The sequence below is a fragment of the Myxocyprinus asiaticus genome, chromosome 16 (genome assembly GCF_019703515.2).
Source record: "Myxocyprinus asiaticus isolate MX2 ecotype Aquarium Trade chromosome 16, UBuf_Myxa_2, whole genome shotgun sequence".
Classification (NCBI taxonomy): Eukaryota; Metazoa; Chordata; class Actinopteri; order Cypriniformes; family Catostomidae; genus Myxocyprinus; species Myxocyprinus asiaticus.
Genome location: NC_059359.1, coordinates 37,829,661 through 37,848,778, shown reverse-complemented (window position 1 = coordinate 37,848,778; position 19,118 = coordinate 37,829,661). Strand labels below are relative to the sequence as shown.

The 19,118-nt window shown below is 37.6% G+C and overlaps 1 protein-coding gene across 3 annotated transcripts in view; it reads right to left on the bottom strand.

Annotated features, from left to right (window-relative positions):
• The window catches only part of LOC127454379 (protein MTSS 1-like), a 101,116-nt gene that overhangs the window by 4,716 nt on the left and 77,282 nt on the right, over window positions 1-19,118 (bottom strand). The window contains exons 9-14 of one of the 3 annotated variants that reach the window (XM_051721544.1): window positions 16,178-16,275; window positions 10,151-10,361; window positions 7,177-7,287; window positions 4,258-4,497; window positions 2,506-2,679; window positions 2,064-2,223 (exon numbers count right to left, since the gene is read on the bottom strand). In XM_051721544.1, coding sequence (XP_051577504.1) covers window positions 2,064-2,223; window positions 2,506-2,679; window positions 4,258-4,497; window positions 7,177-7,287; window positions 10,151-10,361; window positions 16,178-16,275 — 994 coding nt within the window. The remainder of the gene's footprint in view (window positions 1-2,063; window positions 2,224-2,505; window positions 2,680-4,257; window positions 4,498-7,176; window positions 7,288-10,150; window positions 10,362-16,177; window positions 16,276-19,118) is intronic. The other 2 variants (XM_051721546.1, XM_051721545.1) reach the window with 2 other exon arrangements.

Sequence of the window (19,118 nt, the reverse complement as noted above, 5' to 3'; positions counted from 1 at the left end):
TAAATATTAACATAATGTATTCTACATAATATTTAGGGCCGTCAATTGGTTATATTTTTTAATTGAGTTTATTACATGATATGCCAATTAATCACAATTCATCGCATATATCAACATAAAGTGTCCCCAAATAAAGATAATTAAATGTAAATAATACAAAACAAAGATTGAAATATATTGTATTATTGTGGCACATGAGAAATTGATACAAAAATTGGCTTTAGAGGTCAACATCAAACTGATTGAATAGCCATGTGTCATATGTCGTTGGAAAGCTTAAAAGAGTGGAATACAAAAAGCCTATTTATTTTACTTACAGAAAAAAACTTAGCAATTAATACCCAAGTAAACAGGGATGCCTATTTGGATATGTTATGTAAAAAGTGTAGGCATAATAAACTAAGCTTCAGCCTACACTTTTCGGTCAATATTCGTTGTTTTCCTTATAAATGTAATGCTTTATTGTTAGTTATTTATTTCTATGTGCATTCACACAACTGTTAATAAGGACCCAAATAAACAAATAAACAATAAACAACAATAAACAAGTGTTGCTTATAAACTGCATTTTCGCTTATAACTTCACAAACAATAAACAGAACATAAAATCTAAAATAGCATTTGAGGGGATTATCTTTAAAACGAGCACACAAACAACATATTCGGATACATAGATCGTTAGATAATCCACATGAAGCACAATGTGCACACAGCACATAATGAGTTATCTGGCTAAAAACACGTTAGCATTCCTGGATCAGATGACTTCATCAGAAATGAAGAGGAACGTTGTCCAGCGTCATGGACTGCAAAACCAATCGTATTAGGATTCAGATCGCTGCAACCAGAAGTGGAAGTCATCCAAATATGGGCAGAGAGGATTGTTCACTCTAATTACATATGGTCACCATTAGATGGTGCCAATTACTCAGACTCATAGTACATGACACAGACTCAATGATGGCTCAAATGACACAGAATGAAACTGAATGAGATCTTGTTACATGTGCCAGCATGCTATGGAGAGAGAGCATACCTTTAGTCATTGTTGTATTTGCATGTGTAATTAGTTCTTATGTACAATTATTATGTTTTATTTGTTTGGAGAGGCTTTTGGACAGTAGGATAAATTATTTTTGTAATACTATAACTTTTGATTGCTTTGTCGTATTAAAACAAAATTTTACTCAGTTACAGCTGATATGATTGAACAAAACAAAAGCAGTTTTTCAAAACTAACTTAGTTGCAGCCTGAGATATATACAGTCAAATCAGAAAAATATGAAATTTTTGGCTCAAGTTTTTTTGTGATTTGTCAGCAGTTTCTTAGGCTGAGAGTCTCAGAATTTATCATATTTGAAATACGATAATTTGAGAACGTATACTTTTATGATGATTTCACTTGACCCTCCTTGTTTTTTTGTTTTTGTCGCATAATAAACCTTTAATTTTGGGCATGCCACTGAAACAGGAAATCTTTAAAAACACCATCAGAACTTAAAGGGTTAAAAGTATTTGAAACTTTGAAAATCTTGAGATCCCTGCATTCTGTTGTGCTTCATCCAGCTATCAAGAATATGTCGCTAGTGAAAGGTCAACAAAACTAAGTTTAATAAAAGAAGTACCACGATTTTCTGAATTTCTTAGTATTTGGTATGCTTTAATGACCGCATGCATTCAAGCTGGCATGGACTCCCCAAGTTTGTTTAAATCCTGATGAACCATGTTATACAGCATGATTTGCAACTATTCTAACATTTTCAGTTTATATCCAGGTTTAAATTGGATTCTGAAGCCAAGATTTTCAATGTGGTCTAGGGACTTTTGGACCCCAATGTAAATAATCAATAGAGGCTCATGTCCAGATTGCATTCACGTCAACCACAAACTGTACTGTGGTTCACGTGAACTGAAACCCTCTTTTCAAACAGACTTGAGTGCGGTACCATTGTGCACACCAGTTCGGAGAATCGATTTAACACTAATCAAATGAACTAAAGTTAAGGTCAACTGAACCTGTGTTTGTAACAAAATCTCTAGTGTGGATGCGACAACAGACACACCTTGAGAGGGAATGGTGTCCTCTGAGCAGCAGGGTGTTGTTGTCTGAGTGCTGTAGCCACTGGAGCACTGCAGAGAGTCTCTGCTGGAGCGCTGAGTGTCCAACTGCAGCCCACGGGACAGAGCCAGTGCCAGCTCCTCATGGGCCTCCATATCCTCCACCTGCGCAAACACAAGCACAAAACAAAAGTATCTTATTAAAAAAGTTTTACAGCCAAAGGAATTGAACAGTGCTTTTGAAGAATATGTTTAAAATGAAGAATCCAGTCATAAATAAAAATAAAATTCTAATAAAAGCGGTTTTCTTTTAAGTGGAGTCATTAAGTGTTTGAAGACTGCAACCAAAAGATTGCCGTTTCAAATCCAATAAGGGGTGATCCATGATATACAGTATTACCACTGACGTGTCTTGCCCCAAATGGCCATTGTTTGCGAATGACTGACCTTTGGTGCGACAGTCATACTCCTTGCTCCCTGGGCGTCTTCAGGAGTTGAATTGTCTGTGATTGGCTGAGAGGAGGGCACAGTACCATTTCTGTCCACAGCTTCCTTTGGTTCCTTTTTCCTCCTTAGTGTGTTCACCATGGGCTGATCATAAGGACCTGGTTTAGCCCAGTCCTGGAATCAGAACAAGAGACTCAACACCTGCCAGATTGGGGTTGTGTGCACATGTTATTCCAATACTGGCCACTAGGTGGAAATGTCAGATAAGCTTCAGCCTTATGTTAAATATACAGTAATTCTAATGCTTCTTGATAACAGTGTGTACAGTGAAGTCTCTCTGTATTCCTTTTTAATAATTTTTTTTTATTTTTTTTTTTTCTGGCAGCAAACTTCAATGGAAATGTAAAAATATTTCCAAAAAAAAATTCTGTTTTCTTTTACTCACTCGTTCCAAATCTAAATTACATTCTTTCCACTGTGGAACACAGATGTTGTTAGGAAGAATATAATAGCTATATGATAGATCAATATTAAAAATCTTTCCCTCCAACACAGCTCTCAAAACCTTAATACTTTATATTCAAATTTGGCACATCACCTTCGGTTTCAACAAACAATGCCATATTGCATCAGTAAAGAAAAACCATACGCAATGCATACAGACATACCTTTTTTGAATATATGATAACATGAATGAGAATTGAGAGCTATGACAGAGGTGTACATTTTCAATGAAAAGAGACTTAAATTTGCAGTCTGTCGTTCGCACAACATGAGGACGAGTAAATATTAACCACATTTTCATATTTGGGTGAAATACCCCTTTAAGTATCTAAGCTCTTAAAGAAAACAATCAAAATATTTGAACTGCAATTCCAGTCTATTTGGGATCGTTAAAGGGGTCATGACATGCCTTTTTTTATTTTTTGAATATGTTCCTTGAGGTTCACTAATAATATTAGTTAAGTCATATATTTGTAAAACATGATCATTTTCCACCCTCATTCTGAGCCTCTGTCAGAAATGCTCTGTTTTGGTGCTGTTTCTCCTTTAAGACTGACAGTAAATGCCCACTGTTCTGATTGGCTCTCTTCTCTTGACTGATCTTCTCTTTCTCCTTGCAATCTCACAGCATAAACAGTCATATATTTGTAAAACATGATCACTTTCCACCCTCATTCTGAGCCTCTCTCAGAAACACTCGGTTTTGGTGCTGCTTCCCCTTTAAGACTTGACAGTACACGCCCACTGTTCTGATTGGCTCTCTGCTCTTGATTGACCTGCTCTCTCTGCTTGCCATCTCACTGCTCACCACTACTAGGTGGGCTAAGGAAGTGATTAAAAGTAAAGTAGGCACTGATGTGTTGTTGTGGAGATGGTCAGATGCAAATGTCTACCACAGTGTGACATCACAACATGGAGGAAGTAGAGAATAACACGTTTTGGCAGCTTGGTTTCAACAAATGCAGTTTTGCAGTGAGGAGGAAGTTTTGAGTTCTGAAACTTAAAAGTATGTTTTTACAGTACAGTGACCTCTTAATATGCCAAAAGATCAAGGAAAACATGATTCCTCATGTCACGACCCCTTTAAAACGAATTCTTCGCTAGCTCTGAACCATTTCAAATGTACAGATAATAATGGCAAGAACAGATCCACATTGTGAATGTATCACTCATGTTGGACAATGGATGAGCAACATAAGAACTTAAGAACATACGATGGTGTGACTGTGGAGGAGAGGATGGACAAACCTTCCAGCTGGGGACTTTGGAGGAAGGGATCATGCCTGGGCCCAGGGTGCAATAGTGGGGGTATTCAGGCAGGAGAGCTGAGCCCGGGCGTGACCATGAGCACAATGTGGAGGAAGAGGAGGAGGAGGAGGAAGAGGAAATGGAGGAGGGAGGGGGAAAGAAAGGAAAGGCCCCTCCTGTACCCCCTCCGCTCAGGTACGTCGACTCTCCCAGCACATAATGATTGTAGCCGTTTGATAACTGAACACATGCAGGGGTGGATGGGACATGGACAAAAAAAAAACATAAAATTGATGAAATTAATTAATGAAAACAGGATAAACAAGAACAACAAGCACAGCTGTGGACAGTGGACTAAAAACCCAAATCAACAGAATAACTGATTGCAGATGATTGAACGGGTACAACAAATGAAAAACATTCATAAACATTCATAAACTAAATGATTGGCACATGGGTGAAACTGCTATCCATTAACACAACAATGGGCAGCATTCGCAAATTTCTTATCCTGTTCCTGTGAATAATCATTTAAAATAAAAGCACAAGGGACAGGCAAATTCATTTTTGGATTTGAAAAGGAGTGACTCAAGGAAAGGAAGGTGGGAAAACAGAGTGGAACGGTAGGGTTGTGTAAATAAAAATGCTATTTCTCCAAAGAGAAATTGATGTTTACAGATAATGAATACATCTTTCAAGACCATGACATCTGAAATTGTTGAGGGATGGTTAGTGTTGCATGTAATCTGATTACAAAGCAATAAATTACTGTAATCTAAAAGTAATGTAAAAGTTGCCTAATATTTTTTAGTAATCTAAAAATTGTGCGATTGTGTCAAAAAGTAGTGTAACATTATATATAATTCTTATAATCAGATTACAGTTACTGAAATCCAATTAGGCTAATTACTTTTAAGTACAGTACTTGGATTACACATTTCTAACAATTTTATGTATGTAAAATACTTATTAAAACATGAATTATGTTCATAAGGATGTCTGTTTGCCTTTCTGTGACAGCTGAAGGGTGTCATTGTAAGAGGGTAACATATGGTGCTGATTGTATGACTTGTGTGTATGAATAAGGAGGAAATACTGACATTATTTTGAATTCGTTGAGTGAAACAAAAAACGTCTGTGAAGTGTTTTAGAAAGTAACTTAAAAGTAATTAGTAATGTGAACTTGTTTGATGAAGTAATCAGTAATCTAATTACAATTTTAGTAAGGTAATTTGTTATTTGTAAGCAGTGCTGGGTAGTAATGGATTACATGTAATCTGTATTACGTAATAGGATTACAAAATCAAGTACTTGTAATTGGATTAAATTACATTTTAAAATACTTGTAATCAGACTACAGTTACTTATTTATAGATTACATGATTACTTATTAACAAGGCAGCTGCAGAAAATAATTTACTGATCATTTTCATATCAATATCATCATATACTTACCCCAAAGTGCAATAATCTCAGATGAACATTTTGATCACGTGCTCCTTTTATGTTACAACAGTAAGATATGCACTTCAGCTTTAGAATAGCCAATGGACTATCAGTAAGCAGTAAGTGTTAAACATGTTTCAGTTTTTTTAGATGAAAGCTTTGACCTAGGCAACATTGTTGCTGTTGATTTTATGGTCATTAACTTTCGTTCATTTTATGATCGTTTTATGTTGATTTTATGGTCATTAATGTTCGTAATGCCACTACTGTTTTATGCACTTAAAATGAACTTGTTGTCTTAGTGTTTTGAATGATAAACTTTGGCACTTTCATTGCTGTTAGATTTAATGTTTGTTTCATTCATGTAATGTTTAATGCACTTTTTAAAAATGTCATGAGCTCTTTTTGTGAGGCTTTTTTTGTTAGTAATAAAGAATGGAATATATTTTCTTCTTTGTACTACTCAAATGCATGTGACATTAAATAAAACTGAATTAGGTTGAAAGTAATCCAAAAGTAATCCACAATAATCAGATTAGATTACCCCAAAAATGTAATCCATGATTATATTTTTAATTGCATTTTTTGTCATGTAATTTGTAATCAGTACCTGATTACAATTCACAAGTAATCCACCCAGCACCGTTTGTAGGAGATTACTTTTTTAAAAGAGTAACTTACCCAACACTGGTAATGGTATATGCCATAGGCGTCATTTATGGGAGGGACAGGTGGGACATGTCGCTATCACTTTTTGCCTTTGCCAACTTTGTCCCCCCCATTTTTTTTAAATAGCTTTCGTCAAGTAAGTGTCTAATGCATAAGAAACATCTCCAGATCTTGATTTTAACTTCATTTAAAAAAAAAAATCATGCTTCAAAGCTGAGTTACCAGTGAAGAACTACACTACCCATAATCCTTATGAGAGCTCAACCAATCAGAGAATTACAGCAAGCAAATCGCACAAAAGAGCTAGTCCAAGCAGCAACCACGCACTCCCATGAAGCATTGCAAATGACATAATCAACCCAATCTTCCTACACTCTCAAACTACTCGTACTGTATATTTGTATATTTCTGAATATTTTGCAATAAACTTAAAATATATTTTTATACTATTTATCAAAGACAATAATATTAACTATTGACAAAAGTCAACAGTTTTATATATTTTTGATTAGATTATTTCATTCTGAGTACACTGTCCTGTCCCTTTTATCTTCTTTTTCTGATTTTCAAATACATTTTTGCTATAAATCAAAGTTTTTAATGTTGTGATTTCTCTCCAAGATGGTTGGTGTTTTTGGAACTCTTTATTTAACTTTTTTTATACCTATGGATAAAATGAACAGGGAAAAAACTTTCGGAACCAAGTCCACTGAAAAAGTGGGTGGCACTGTTGCACCCTATTGTGCCTATGACACAGTACTAAATGGTGTTACTAAATGACATGAGGGTCAAAGGGGGGTTCACCTTCTCTGAGCAGGCAGTGGCTCCACCTGAGCCAATGGAACTGGGAGAACTGCACTCGCTGATTGATTGACAGGTCTCAGAAACATCCGAGGAGGCAGAGATGGAGGTAGTCTACAGCATGCAAAGCAGACAAAAAACATAGAAAACAACAGCGCGCACAGAAACAAGTTCACACATACACACATAAGAAAACACACACAAGGGAAAGCATTCAGAACACACACACACACACACACACACACACACACACACACACACACACACACACACACACACACACACACACAGAAACCAGAGCAGCACATACACGAAGGAGCAAAAAGAAGGCCACAGTACACAGACAACATGTTTAGACATACAAATAGAGAAAGAGACAGAGAAAAGCAAATAAAGCGAGTAGTTAGAGGCTATAAAATAAATCAAAATGTCAGAAAACTAAACAAAAAAAAGTTTCAGGGGTTCCAGAAGAGTTAATATGCCAAATCTAAGGCCTGGGGCCGGTTGCATAAAACTGTTTTAGACTCATCTCACTAGTTAGTCATCTAAAATGTTGGTCTTAATTTTCTGAGTCAGTTGCATAAAAACTTAGATCAGTCTAATTTAAACCAAAATATAAGACAGCTCACCTTTAGGCTAAATTGTGTTTACATTTCATGTTGCCATGGAAAATAACTGTCAGCTGAGCCAGTGGGGGCTTCAGTTGAGACTTTGTAGAAGACTTTGACTTCAACAATGGTAACAAAATGTCATCTGTTTTTTATTATTTGGGTTAAAATCACTAAATTTTTTCATTAGAATCAATTTTGAAGCACTGTGTTCCTCTAATATGCAAATATTTTCAGCGAATGAAAACTGTATTGAGCATTCACTGTCGGCCATTTATTTTAAAGCTGTTCAGTGTCTTACTTTTCCCACAATGCAATGCAAATTAGACTGTCTTACTAAAGACAACTGTGAGCTTGTTTTATGCAACAGGCTTCCTATGGTGTCTTTAGCTAGTCAAACTAATTGTTAGACACAGTCTTAAGTTAATGGCTATGTTTATGCAACCGGCCCCTGTTTTACACCGCACACACAAGCAGTGTGTAAGCAAAGTAGCAGTGTAAATGCAACAGCGGAATTGCGTTGAGCTTTCACACTGACAGTGACACTGCTGTGTAACAGAACTAAGGCCCTATGCAAGAAGTCAAGTGAATTGTGGATTTTTCTTTTAAATGATGCTATAAATTCTAAAATGGTTTCCAGGAGTTGGCCATTGAAAACTATTACAATCTTGATCGTCATGAAATCTATCCCTTTTATATGGGCACCGAAATAAATATGTAGAGCTTTCGAGCACGGTGTGAACCAGGCCTGAGGCACGAAAAACAGTGACACCAGTTTCATTTAGCGAGAGTCAAACTGAGCCACAAGCAGCCAGATTCTTGAATTGAGGAAAACTGAAAAAAGCAAACAACTAGACAGAGCTCGTGAGGGGTGCAGATCCAGTGAAAGGCAGCTGCTTAACCGCTAAAGTTATTTCTAATTGAGCGGGGTAGCCACGGATATTAGAAGCTCTGAGACCATGCTGGGACCTAATTTATGGGGCCAGTCGATCTTGGATGATGACATCACTAGCAAAGCATTGCAAACCTCAAATCCCGGTTCCACTGAACCCGGACAAAAATTTGCCAAGCAGAGTTGTGGTTAGCATCTCAAATGCTCCACTTAGGGTGAACTGAAAGTCTCACCACTGTTTTGAAACCATAGTTTCTTCTGGGAATGTAGTCATGTTTCCTCAGGCACCTATAAGGCTGCTTCAATTCCCTCAAAAGACAGAGGGGCAACATTTTCCAGACTTTTTTTGGTGAATTTGTAGGGTATTTTCGTAGAGGACGAGCCAATTTATTTTCAAACCTTGCACTAGACTAGCTGCACTTGCATGAGTAAGCCAGTGATCATGGGAAAGTTTGAGAGGGGTAGTGAAGTGTGGTAAAGTGTGCACAGCTATGCAGGAGAGCTATGAACTTAGCAGGAGGCAAAGACAAATCATTGGCAATGTAAACAAGAAGTCAAAAATGCCACAGGGTCTAATATTCTCCCTCATGCCACTTGCAGTTATTTATCTCGTCTATGCTTTTTTTTTATGCTTTCATGTTTTTGTTTTAACTCAACATCTGTATCACGTTTCTTTTTTTTTCCTCACTTGTTTTAGGGGTCAAGCACCAAAGATGCGTAGGCACCTATTGTATGTGTTAGTCTTATTATTATTCAGCCATTTCTATTTATGGCTGGATTCTATGGAAATAGGTTGCGAAATCTGGAATAACCTGGATTTGTGTACTGTTGTTTCTACACCAAAACTGGCTCAGATCAAGTCCAATTTTCAAAAAATGCACCAATTGTTTGTGTGTTCAAAACTGTTCAAGAGAAAAAACTTGCAAGTCGATGGCCAACTGATTCTTTCTGTAAATTTCCTCCAGTTGTATAACCCACCTTGTTTCTCAAGAGAGGATTAATTCAGCAAACTCAGTTTCGCAGTGATAGTCTGAGGCACCTGTTCAACTTGTTCTTGACTAAGGATAATTGGCTATGGCCTGACAATGGGAATGAACCACAGAGTAAAGCCCCACTCCCTGCAGTGAGTCTCTTGGATTGTTGACCGACACTGACAGGAGACTTGAGCTTAAGATGACAATTGCTACAGGGCACTTTAATGATGGATGTGCAGCCCAAAGCAATGAAACAAGACACTATCTTCTTCAAGCACTTACATGACAAGACAAAAAACACTTTGGGTGAGCTTTTACATTGGGTTAACAGTTAAGAGGTGGGTGGAGAAGGCTTCTTGACATTCAGATGTAAATATTATTGACTCTTGACTTAAGAATCCAAATACTTTTTGGACCACAGAACATAAAGAGCATTTGTAAGAAATAAGAACATTTCAGGTGCTCTGTGAAAATTCAGGAAATGTCTTCTTCTGAGCTCTTACCTGTGGAGCAGATTCAGAGGGCATGGGGGACGGTGACTTGGATTGGAAGGCGTCTTGTGAGATGAAGCCAGAATCGTGTGAAGAGATGCTGGAGAGGCGCACCGGGGCTTGCTGTGGCAGTGTTGAGCTGCGATAGCGATAGTGTGGGGAAGGGGAGTGAGAGTGCGACCCACTGGATCTGGAGTCACTACTGTTCACACTGTTCAGACTGCTGTTAGAGACAGAGCCGGAGTGGAGGGGGCAGGGCACAGGCAGGGGAAGGGAACGAAACAGAGAGGGAGGAGGAGACCAGGAACCATTAACATTCCACACAAACCAAATGCAGCAGGCAAGGACAAACAAACCAAATAGAAACAAAACCAAATTCAAACCAAATGTGAGATGTGAACACATAAAATCAAGGTGAACAGAACTGCTCTTTCCCATAAGGACAATTTTAATTGGTCAACAAGATTTTTACTTTTTAAATATTTACAAGAAACTGTTAGTGGTGCTTGCACATGGAAAACTCACAGCCATAATTCTATGGAGTTATGTTCCAGGGCATTGCTAAGGAAATTAGTGGTTTTTAGTGAATTGGTAGGCTGCTGACAGGGTGTTTTGAATTGTTGGTAGAGTGTTGCTACTAGGGTGCTAAGCTGTTCAAGGTTGTTGTGGTTGCTAGGATGTTTTTGGTGGTTGGTAGAGTATTGCTTTGGTTGCTAAGCTGCGGTTCCTAGCAACGTTGCAGTTGCTAGGGTGTTTTGCATGGTTGGTAGAGTGTTGCTACAAGGTTGCTAAGCTATTCAAGTTCGCTGAGGTTGCTAGGGTGTTTTGGGTGGTTGAAAGAGTGTTGCTACTTAGTTGCTAAGCTGTTCAAGGTTGTTGAGGTTGCTAGGGAGTTTTGGGTGGTTGGTAGAATGTTGCTACTTTGTTGCTAAGCTGTTCAAGGTTGTTGCGGTTGCTAGGGTGTTTTGGGTAGTTAGTAGATTGTTGCTACTTGCTAACTAAGGTAGTTTTGGGTGTTTAATATAGTTCTGCAACTTGGTTGCTATGGTGCTTAAGGTCGTCACGGTTGCTAAGGTGCTTTGTTCCATTAATGTTTTATTTGAGAGTAATTCTTGGAGCATTTTAACGTTAAAAGTAGCTCCTAAACCCACGTCTACTTAGAAGTCTTCCTGAGGACTACTAAATCATTAAGAGTGAATCACAAACAATTCAAAGCATGACTGCTGTCATCAATTCACCACGCAATCGAGTCAATGTATTAGAATGTTATTATGACATTGACCTTTTAAAGGATGTCGCCTGAATCTCGAGGGTTTTTTCATTATTGGAAACTTAGTTAGAGATGTAATTACCTCTCCCACGAACTGAAACAACACATTATGTTATATAATATTATATTATATATAGGCTATATACAGTATAGGCCTAATTCTGTCTGTAATTAGTCTGTCTATTATAAGTCTGTCTATAATGAATTTGCTGACAAACAGTGGTTTCCTGTCAACCATTCATTTTGGCCGATTTAAGAAAGTGGGGTCATAGAACGTGACGTCATCCATAGCAACGAGGTCAACTCTGCCTTTACTCTCACGTTAAGATTTCCCCCTATTCGTTAGTAAGAGTTGGAGAACTCCTAGCGGTAAGATCAAAATCTTTATTAATGCCTCCTAAAATACAAATACATGGGATTTTCCAACTGTTTTATCGTCCGCCAGGAATAAGTCATTCATCTGGTTGCATTGTAAAGTAATAACACACCTTTTAACAATCCACTTAATTTGAGTTTGCATCAGTCATGTTTAGAGATGCGAGATGAGTTACATGCCAAAGGTTTGTTCAAATCTCTCTCCAAGTATGAGCAATAGTAACAGTGATACTTCCCTTAGTAAACACAACTAATTATTGCTGAAAACCGGGTCTCAATCTAATTCATAACTGCTTCAATGGGTCAGTAGGTGGTAATGTTATTTCAATGTACGTGAAGAATTACACCATTTTTAAAAAAGAACAGTAGTTTATGACCAGAGGGCTCAGAGAAAGAAGAGCTCTAGATTAATAGCAGTCCAATGATGTGATAGAAGATAATTACAGTGTGCCCTGATTGCTATTTTTAGCTACTTGTTCTAAAATCAGCACCCTTGGCCAGCACTTTTCCTAAAGTGTCTGACTATCCAGTGTGTGTGGGGGCTTATTGCCAAAGGGAAGAGTATAATGGTGGAATACATCAACATAAGAAGTGACAGAGAGGCAGAAGCCGTGCCAGCAAGCACATTTATCATGCTCGGAGCTCCTGCAGGCGAGACAAGAGCATTGTGGTCATTAAAGAGCGTGCATTTGCCACTTGAAGCTGTGAATACGGAGTTCTTGCCAGCTGCATTGTGTGATTCGACTGCTGTTGCTTTATCAGAGTGGAACTCCAACAGCGGGCCAGACACAACAATGCAGCATCACCTCACAAACTGTTTCTAGTGAAACTGTTCAAAAGAGGATGACGAACAGTTCACAAAGATGGACACAGAGGGTCAGGGGTTTTGGTATGAAGGGTCATTACGTTAAAAAATCTAATATTATGAGCACTGTTTCCAGATCAGTATTATATTTCAGCTTTCAGTTACTGAGAATGGTACGATAAGTGGATCATTCTAGATTGCTTCCTCTGGAAGACAATTCATGAGTTCTCTTTAAAAACTTATATGTTAAATGATTCAGTCAATACAGAATTATATTAGATGCTAATGGTTTACTGGGTTTTTCAATGGCTGATACTAATAACTAGAGAGTGGGGTGGTAAAATATATGTGGTATGGCCTAATTAAATATAAATATTGCAACTGATATGTACAAATATATAGGTAGTTGACACTTAATGTGACCATGGAACTTTTTTTTTTTTTTTTTTTTGTCAACATCAAGATTTAAGGTTAAAATGTACAGTGGCAAGAAAACGTATGTGAACCCTTTGGAATTAGCTGGTTTCTGAAAAAATTGGTCATAATGTGATCTCATCTTCATCAAAGTCACAAGTATAGACAAACACAATGTGCTTAAGCTAACAACAATATTTCATGTCTTTATAGAACACATCCCATTAAACATTCACAGTGCAGTGGAAAAAGTAAGTGAACACTTGGTTTTAATAACTGGTCGATCCTCCTTTATGCAGCAATAATCTCAACTAAGTGTTTCCGGTAGCTGCGGATTAGACCTGCGCAACATTCAGAAGGAATTTTGGACCATTCTTCCTTATAGAACTGCTTCAGGGTCTGCCATATTCTTAGGATGTCTGGTATAAACAGCTCTCTTGAGGTCTTTCCACAGCATCTCTATTGGGTTAAGGTCTGGGCTCTGACTGGGACACTCCAAAAGGTATTTTTTTTGTAGCCATTCTGTAGTGGATTTCCTTCAGTGTTTAGTAGGGGTGTAACGGAGTCAGTCACAGGCGATCCACACTCCAATACAGAAGGGGGTGCGCGCGGTAATGCGACGGTATTTGCTAACCGCCACAACAGGAAAAAGAGCAGAAGAAGAAGAGACCATCTATGCAGTTGGCAAATACCAACTGGTTGTACCTGGCCTGCTACCTCAGTACCTCCCTACTAGCAAGGTTGGTTTGATTTTCTGTCATTTTGGGAGTGTTGGGCTTAAGCTTTGAATGTTTACATATAGTTTAAGTGGAACAAATTGTAACACTCCTCCTAATGCACAAGTTTTATTTTTTACCATTTGTTTTTTATCAGCCCTACAAAAAAATATGACCTATGCAGGAGTGCATTCTGTTTACTGCTTAGTGCTTAATACACTAAAGGAGGCTGTACTGTACCAACTACCTCAGGGGGTACTAAATGCTGCTAGGTGGAACAAACTGTAATTTGCATTTACTGTCTGTTCAAAATAAATGATAAGAAACCTAGCATTTGGGATTTGTTGCTTTTTCCTGTTGTACCGAACTCGTATCGAACCGTGACCCCAAAACCGAGGTACGTATCAAACCGTGACTTCTGTGTACCGTTATACCCCTAATGTTTAGGGTCATTGTCCTACTGCATCACCCAACTTCTACTGAGCTCCAGCTGACACACAGCCACCCTGACATTGTCCTGTAGGATATCTTGATAAACTTGGTAATACATTTTTCCCTCAACGGTAAGTGGTCCATGCCCCGAAGCATCAAAGCAGCCCCAAATCACGATGCTCCCTCCACCGTACTTCCCCGCTGGGATGATGTTTTCATGTTTGTATGCGGTGCCCTTTTTATGCCATACGTAGTGCTGCGTGCTCTTCCCAAACAATTCAACCTTAGATTAATCAGTCCACAAAACATTTTCCCAGTAGTATTGTGGAGTGTCAAGGAGGTCTTTGGCAAACTTCAGGTGTGCAGCAATGTTTTTGTTGGAAAGCAGCGGCTTTCTTCATGGTGTCCTGCCATGAACACCATGCCTTTATAATGTTTTCCGTATAGTAGACTCATGAACAGCCCATCCAATGATTTTTTTTACCTCACTGAATATTCTGCGGTGTGCCCTTTAAGTCATCTTTGCTGGACGGCCACTTCTAGGGAGAGTAGCCACAGTGCTAAAAAGTCTTTATTTATAGATGATTTATCTAACTGTGGAAAGATAATTATCTAAGCTTTGAGATAACTTTGTAACCCTTTCCAGCTTTATGCAAAGCAAAAATTCTTTATCGTAGTTCTTCTGAGATCTCTTTTTTTGCAAGGCATGGTCCACGTCAGCAGATGTTTCTTGTAAATAGCAAACTCAAAATGTTTGAGTATAAGTCAAAGTAGTTCTAACCCACACTAATCCCACACCATCATTAACTGGATGCCAGGTTTGCGAACTCCTGACTCTAATTAGCTTTGGTTGACGTCATAAGCCTAGGGGTTCAAATACTTTTTCCACAGCACTGTTAATGTATTAACTGTTTAACCAGATTGTGTTTGTTCATTATTGTATCTTAGATGAAGATCAAACCAGATTGTAAATCAAATTTATACATAAATGCAGGTAATTCCAATGGGTTCACATACTTTTTCTTGCTACTGTATATGAATGTAGAAGGGACATTTTAGTTTAGGCCCTGTAACTGGTCACCACTTCTCTTACCATGTTTTCTCTTCCTTTTAGTTAATTTTAAATGGTATGGCAGAGTACCAAATTAATCGAAGTACAAATATTCCACGAAATCTCTAAATCCATATGAGGTCAGCATAATAAAATTGGCCTTGATAAAAATGATAAAATAACTTCCAAAATGTTGTTTAAAAATAGTTTTAAATGTAAATAGGATTTCACATAAAAGTACAACTTTCCAAAAGCATTTCATGTCTTTTGAACTACCCGTTCACTGATTATAATATATATATATATATATATATATAATTATTTTTTTACAAAATATTCTCTCGAAATTCACAAAAAAAGATTTGAAAACAGAAAATGTGTGTCATCCATTGACAAGGCTGTTGGTAGAATTTGATTAATCAGCCTGGCCCATATATCCATCTATCGCTAACAAATGTAATACAAAATTTCTATATATAATTGATAGTTTGAAAAAATATATATCCTTCACAGGCAGTGTAATTATAACTTATCAAGCATTTGGGCATTTCCACCCTCATATCTCATTTTGCACATATCCTATTTACAGCAAACTAGGACAAATTCTTTGACTGCATGCTGTAACGTTCCAACACACACAAATAAACATTAGTATAAACATGCTGTGTTGGAACATGCAAATTTGTGACTCAAAGACATTCATATGCAGTTCTGTTTACTATCTCTTTGCCAACAAAAGCTTATAGACTCATTTCATAAAAACAATTCTAAGAACACAAAAACAGGTACCACCAGGAGGCAATGCAAAGACAGCATCCAAACAGGCTTTTATCAGCAGAGTAAATGGTTCAAAGCTCTCTCTCTCTCTATTTACCAGAATGGTCTAGTGGAGTACTAAAAACATCTTTAAATGAAGTGCTATTGTAATCTATCAATTACATCAGAGAACAGTTCTAAACTTTAGTGTGACACTTACCTGCACATACTAGACTTCCTGGATATAGTGGTACTGGGAGAGGATGGAGGAGTCTGATAGGACCAGGTGTAGTCTGAACCTTTTAGATCATGTATGACCTGTGCGACACACACACACACACACACACACACACACGTTAATAAATCAAAGCCATTTTTATATTTGAGCTTCTATAAAGGAGCAACTCTTTGACTAGATTACAGGTCTACAAACTTTCAGTGAACACTGTCACGCACAGGTAATCACAATTTGATAAATTGCCGCAGGACAAACATAAACATGGGAAACTGACTAATGTAGTATGTTTCAGCAATAGCTATCAACCTGAGGGCTTGCATGACCCTAGGCCTTCAACAGACACTCATAATGCAAATAAGTTGTCTAGTTTCCAACTATGCTGTTCTACCACAATGAAGACAGCAGACTGCTCCTGCAATCACTACACTTATGACACATGAGATGTATGGTGGTAGAGAAGTGTATTCTACCATGTTACAGAAGACAGTAATAGTAACAATCACATAGAAACTCAAATATTAAAATAAACAGTAGTCTGATGGCTGATCTGATATAACTGGAATGTTCCACTGAACATGAGAGGTGTTGACACAGTATATTATTATAGCATCTTTGAACTTAAACTGAAGTACAATATAATAATTATTGATTTATGACCATGAGGAATTTCTTTCCGCAACTTTCGTGTGACATGGGTAATCCTTTGGTGTTAAGGGCACAATGGTGAAAACTCATGGCTCGCTCCTTGCGGTGATCGAACCAGTATAATTCTGGTTACTTGTCTTGAGTTTTAAGGGAATGTTCTGAGTTCAATACAAGTTAAACGCCAGTATTTGTCATGTTAATACGTAGGGGGCCGTATTTTAAGAGCGCTAGCGCTAAGCGCAGTGATATGCCGTAAGTCATACACACAAAGTCAGTGGGTTTGGCCAGGAAGTTTTGGTATTTTTGTTTAAGAATGCGCTAAGTCTAGGCACAAGTGGGTTTGGCGAAACTGCGTGCGCAAAGTGCTAATGGGCTGGGTCAAGTGCAATTTAATTCTGAGGTTCTTCTCTGGCACGTCTGTATCCTATTATAGTCCATTCCCTGTCAAACACCAGCGATAAAAACAAAGACAGCACATTCATAAGAAGTTGGTAGTGTTAACGGACTAGAAGAATTAGAAGAGTAGAAATATGGACATACATTCTTTTGTGCATTAACTTTGTCCCCGATGAATATCAGGCATATTTCTATGAGAGTGACACGCTCCTTTTATATGCATGGAAAATGTGATTCACGTCAGAATTTAATTATAGAGAATGTAAGTATTATTAATCATTTTCATCTACTGACACACAAATCATGGCTAGTATTAACACATTATCTATTTTAACACAAAAAACACAATTTTAACACTTAATTCAAATTACACTTCAAACGAAATGAAAATATTATCAAAATAACGAATTGGTAAAAAAAAAAGAAAAATACCAAACCCAAACATTTTACTCTGTCCAACTTCTTCCACAGACCCCTTTTCAAGTGACTTAAAATTCACTCGGAAGTAAAAATACCAATATTAATTAGATCATAAATACAACTGTAAATATAAACATAATAATAACAATGATGAAAATAAACCATGACCTTAAGACAGTTTAACACAAATCTCATAAATATTTGTTTCATAAAACTGCTACAACAATGATCGCCATGGACATAATTAGATGTTCCACTTTATTTTCAGAGTTTGGACATTAACTTTATTACCACTTGCTGGTGAAATCTCTAAACTGCAAGTGCAGGAACTGAGTTTAGTCTGCGCTGCAAACAGACCTGCTTTTGAAACGTCTTAGCGCAATGTCCTGTTTCTCAGGAAAACAGCCAATTGCGCTTTGCACCACTTCATTAACATACAATACACGCACAGACTGCACGCATACACCCACAGATAACGCAAACACTTCCACCCACGCCGACTTTGCGCTGGCACGAGAATTGGATAAGATATTGCGGACGGTTTTAGTACCTCTTCTTTTCTCCTTATATATGCTTCGCCTGGGAGATATTATCAGGAATCATGGAATACGTTTCCACTGTTATGCAGATGATACACAACTTTATATTTCTTCTAAACCCAACGAAAATTCACAATTCTCCAAATTAGCAGAGTGTATAAATGAAATCAAAGATTGGATGGCCAGAAATGTCCTTCTACTCAACTCCGACAAGGAGGTACTAATTATTGGACCAAAAGCCTCTAAAAATAAGCCGCTAAAATATAATTTGACGAAGAACTTCAACAGCTAGAACAGCATTCTTCCACCTAAGAAATGTTGTTAAATTACGAAACATGCTCTCTGTTGCTGATTCAATTGGTTGTTGAAGCAGCCAGAGTGCTGACTAGAACCAAGAAATATGATCATATTAGCCCAATTTTATTGTTGTTACACTGGCTACCTGTTCAATTTCTTATTAATTTTAAAACTCTGTTAACTACATACAAAGCTTTGAATGGTCTAGCTTCACAGTACTTAAGTGACCTTCAACCATGGTATATTCCATCACGTTCATTACGATCGCAAAATTCTGGCCTGTTAATAGTTCCTAGAATATCAGAATCCACAAAAGGAGGTAAATCCTTTTCATATTTGGCTCCTAAACTATGGAATAGTCTCCCTAACATTGTTCGGCTAAAGACTCATCTATTTAGCCAGGCATACACCTAATTTATCCTTCAACTCACAGTTAGGCTGCTTTAGTTAGGTCTGCTGGAACCAGAAACCAGAAACGTTTATCATGATCTATAACTCTACAAAATATTTAATGGCATCTACGCTAATATTATTCTATTTGTTTCCCTGTCTCAACCTCGGGACTCATACCAGAGCCGGCCAGATCCAGCTCCGTTCCTGCTTGGTGTTGGACTCCAATGCTCCAT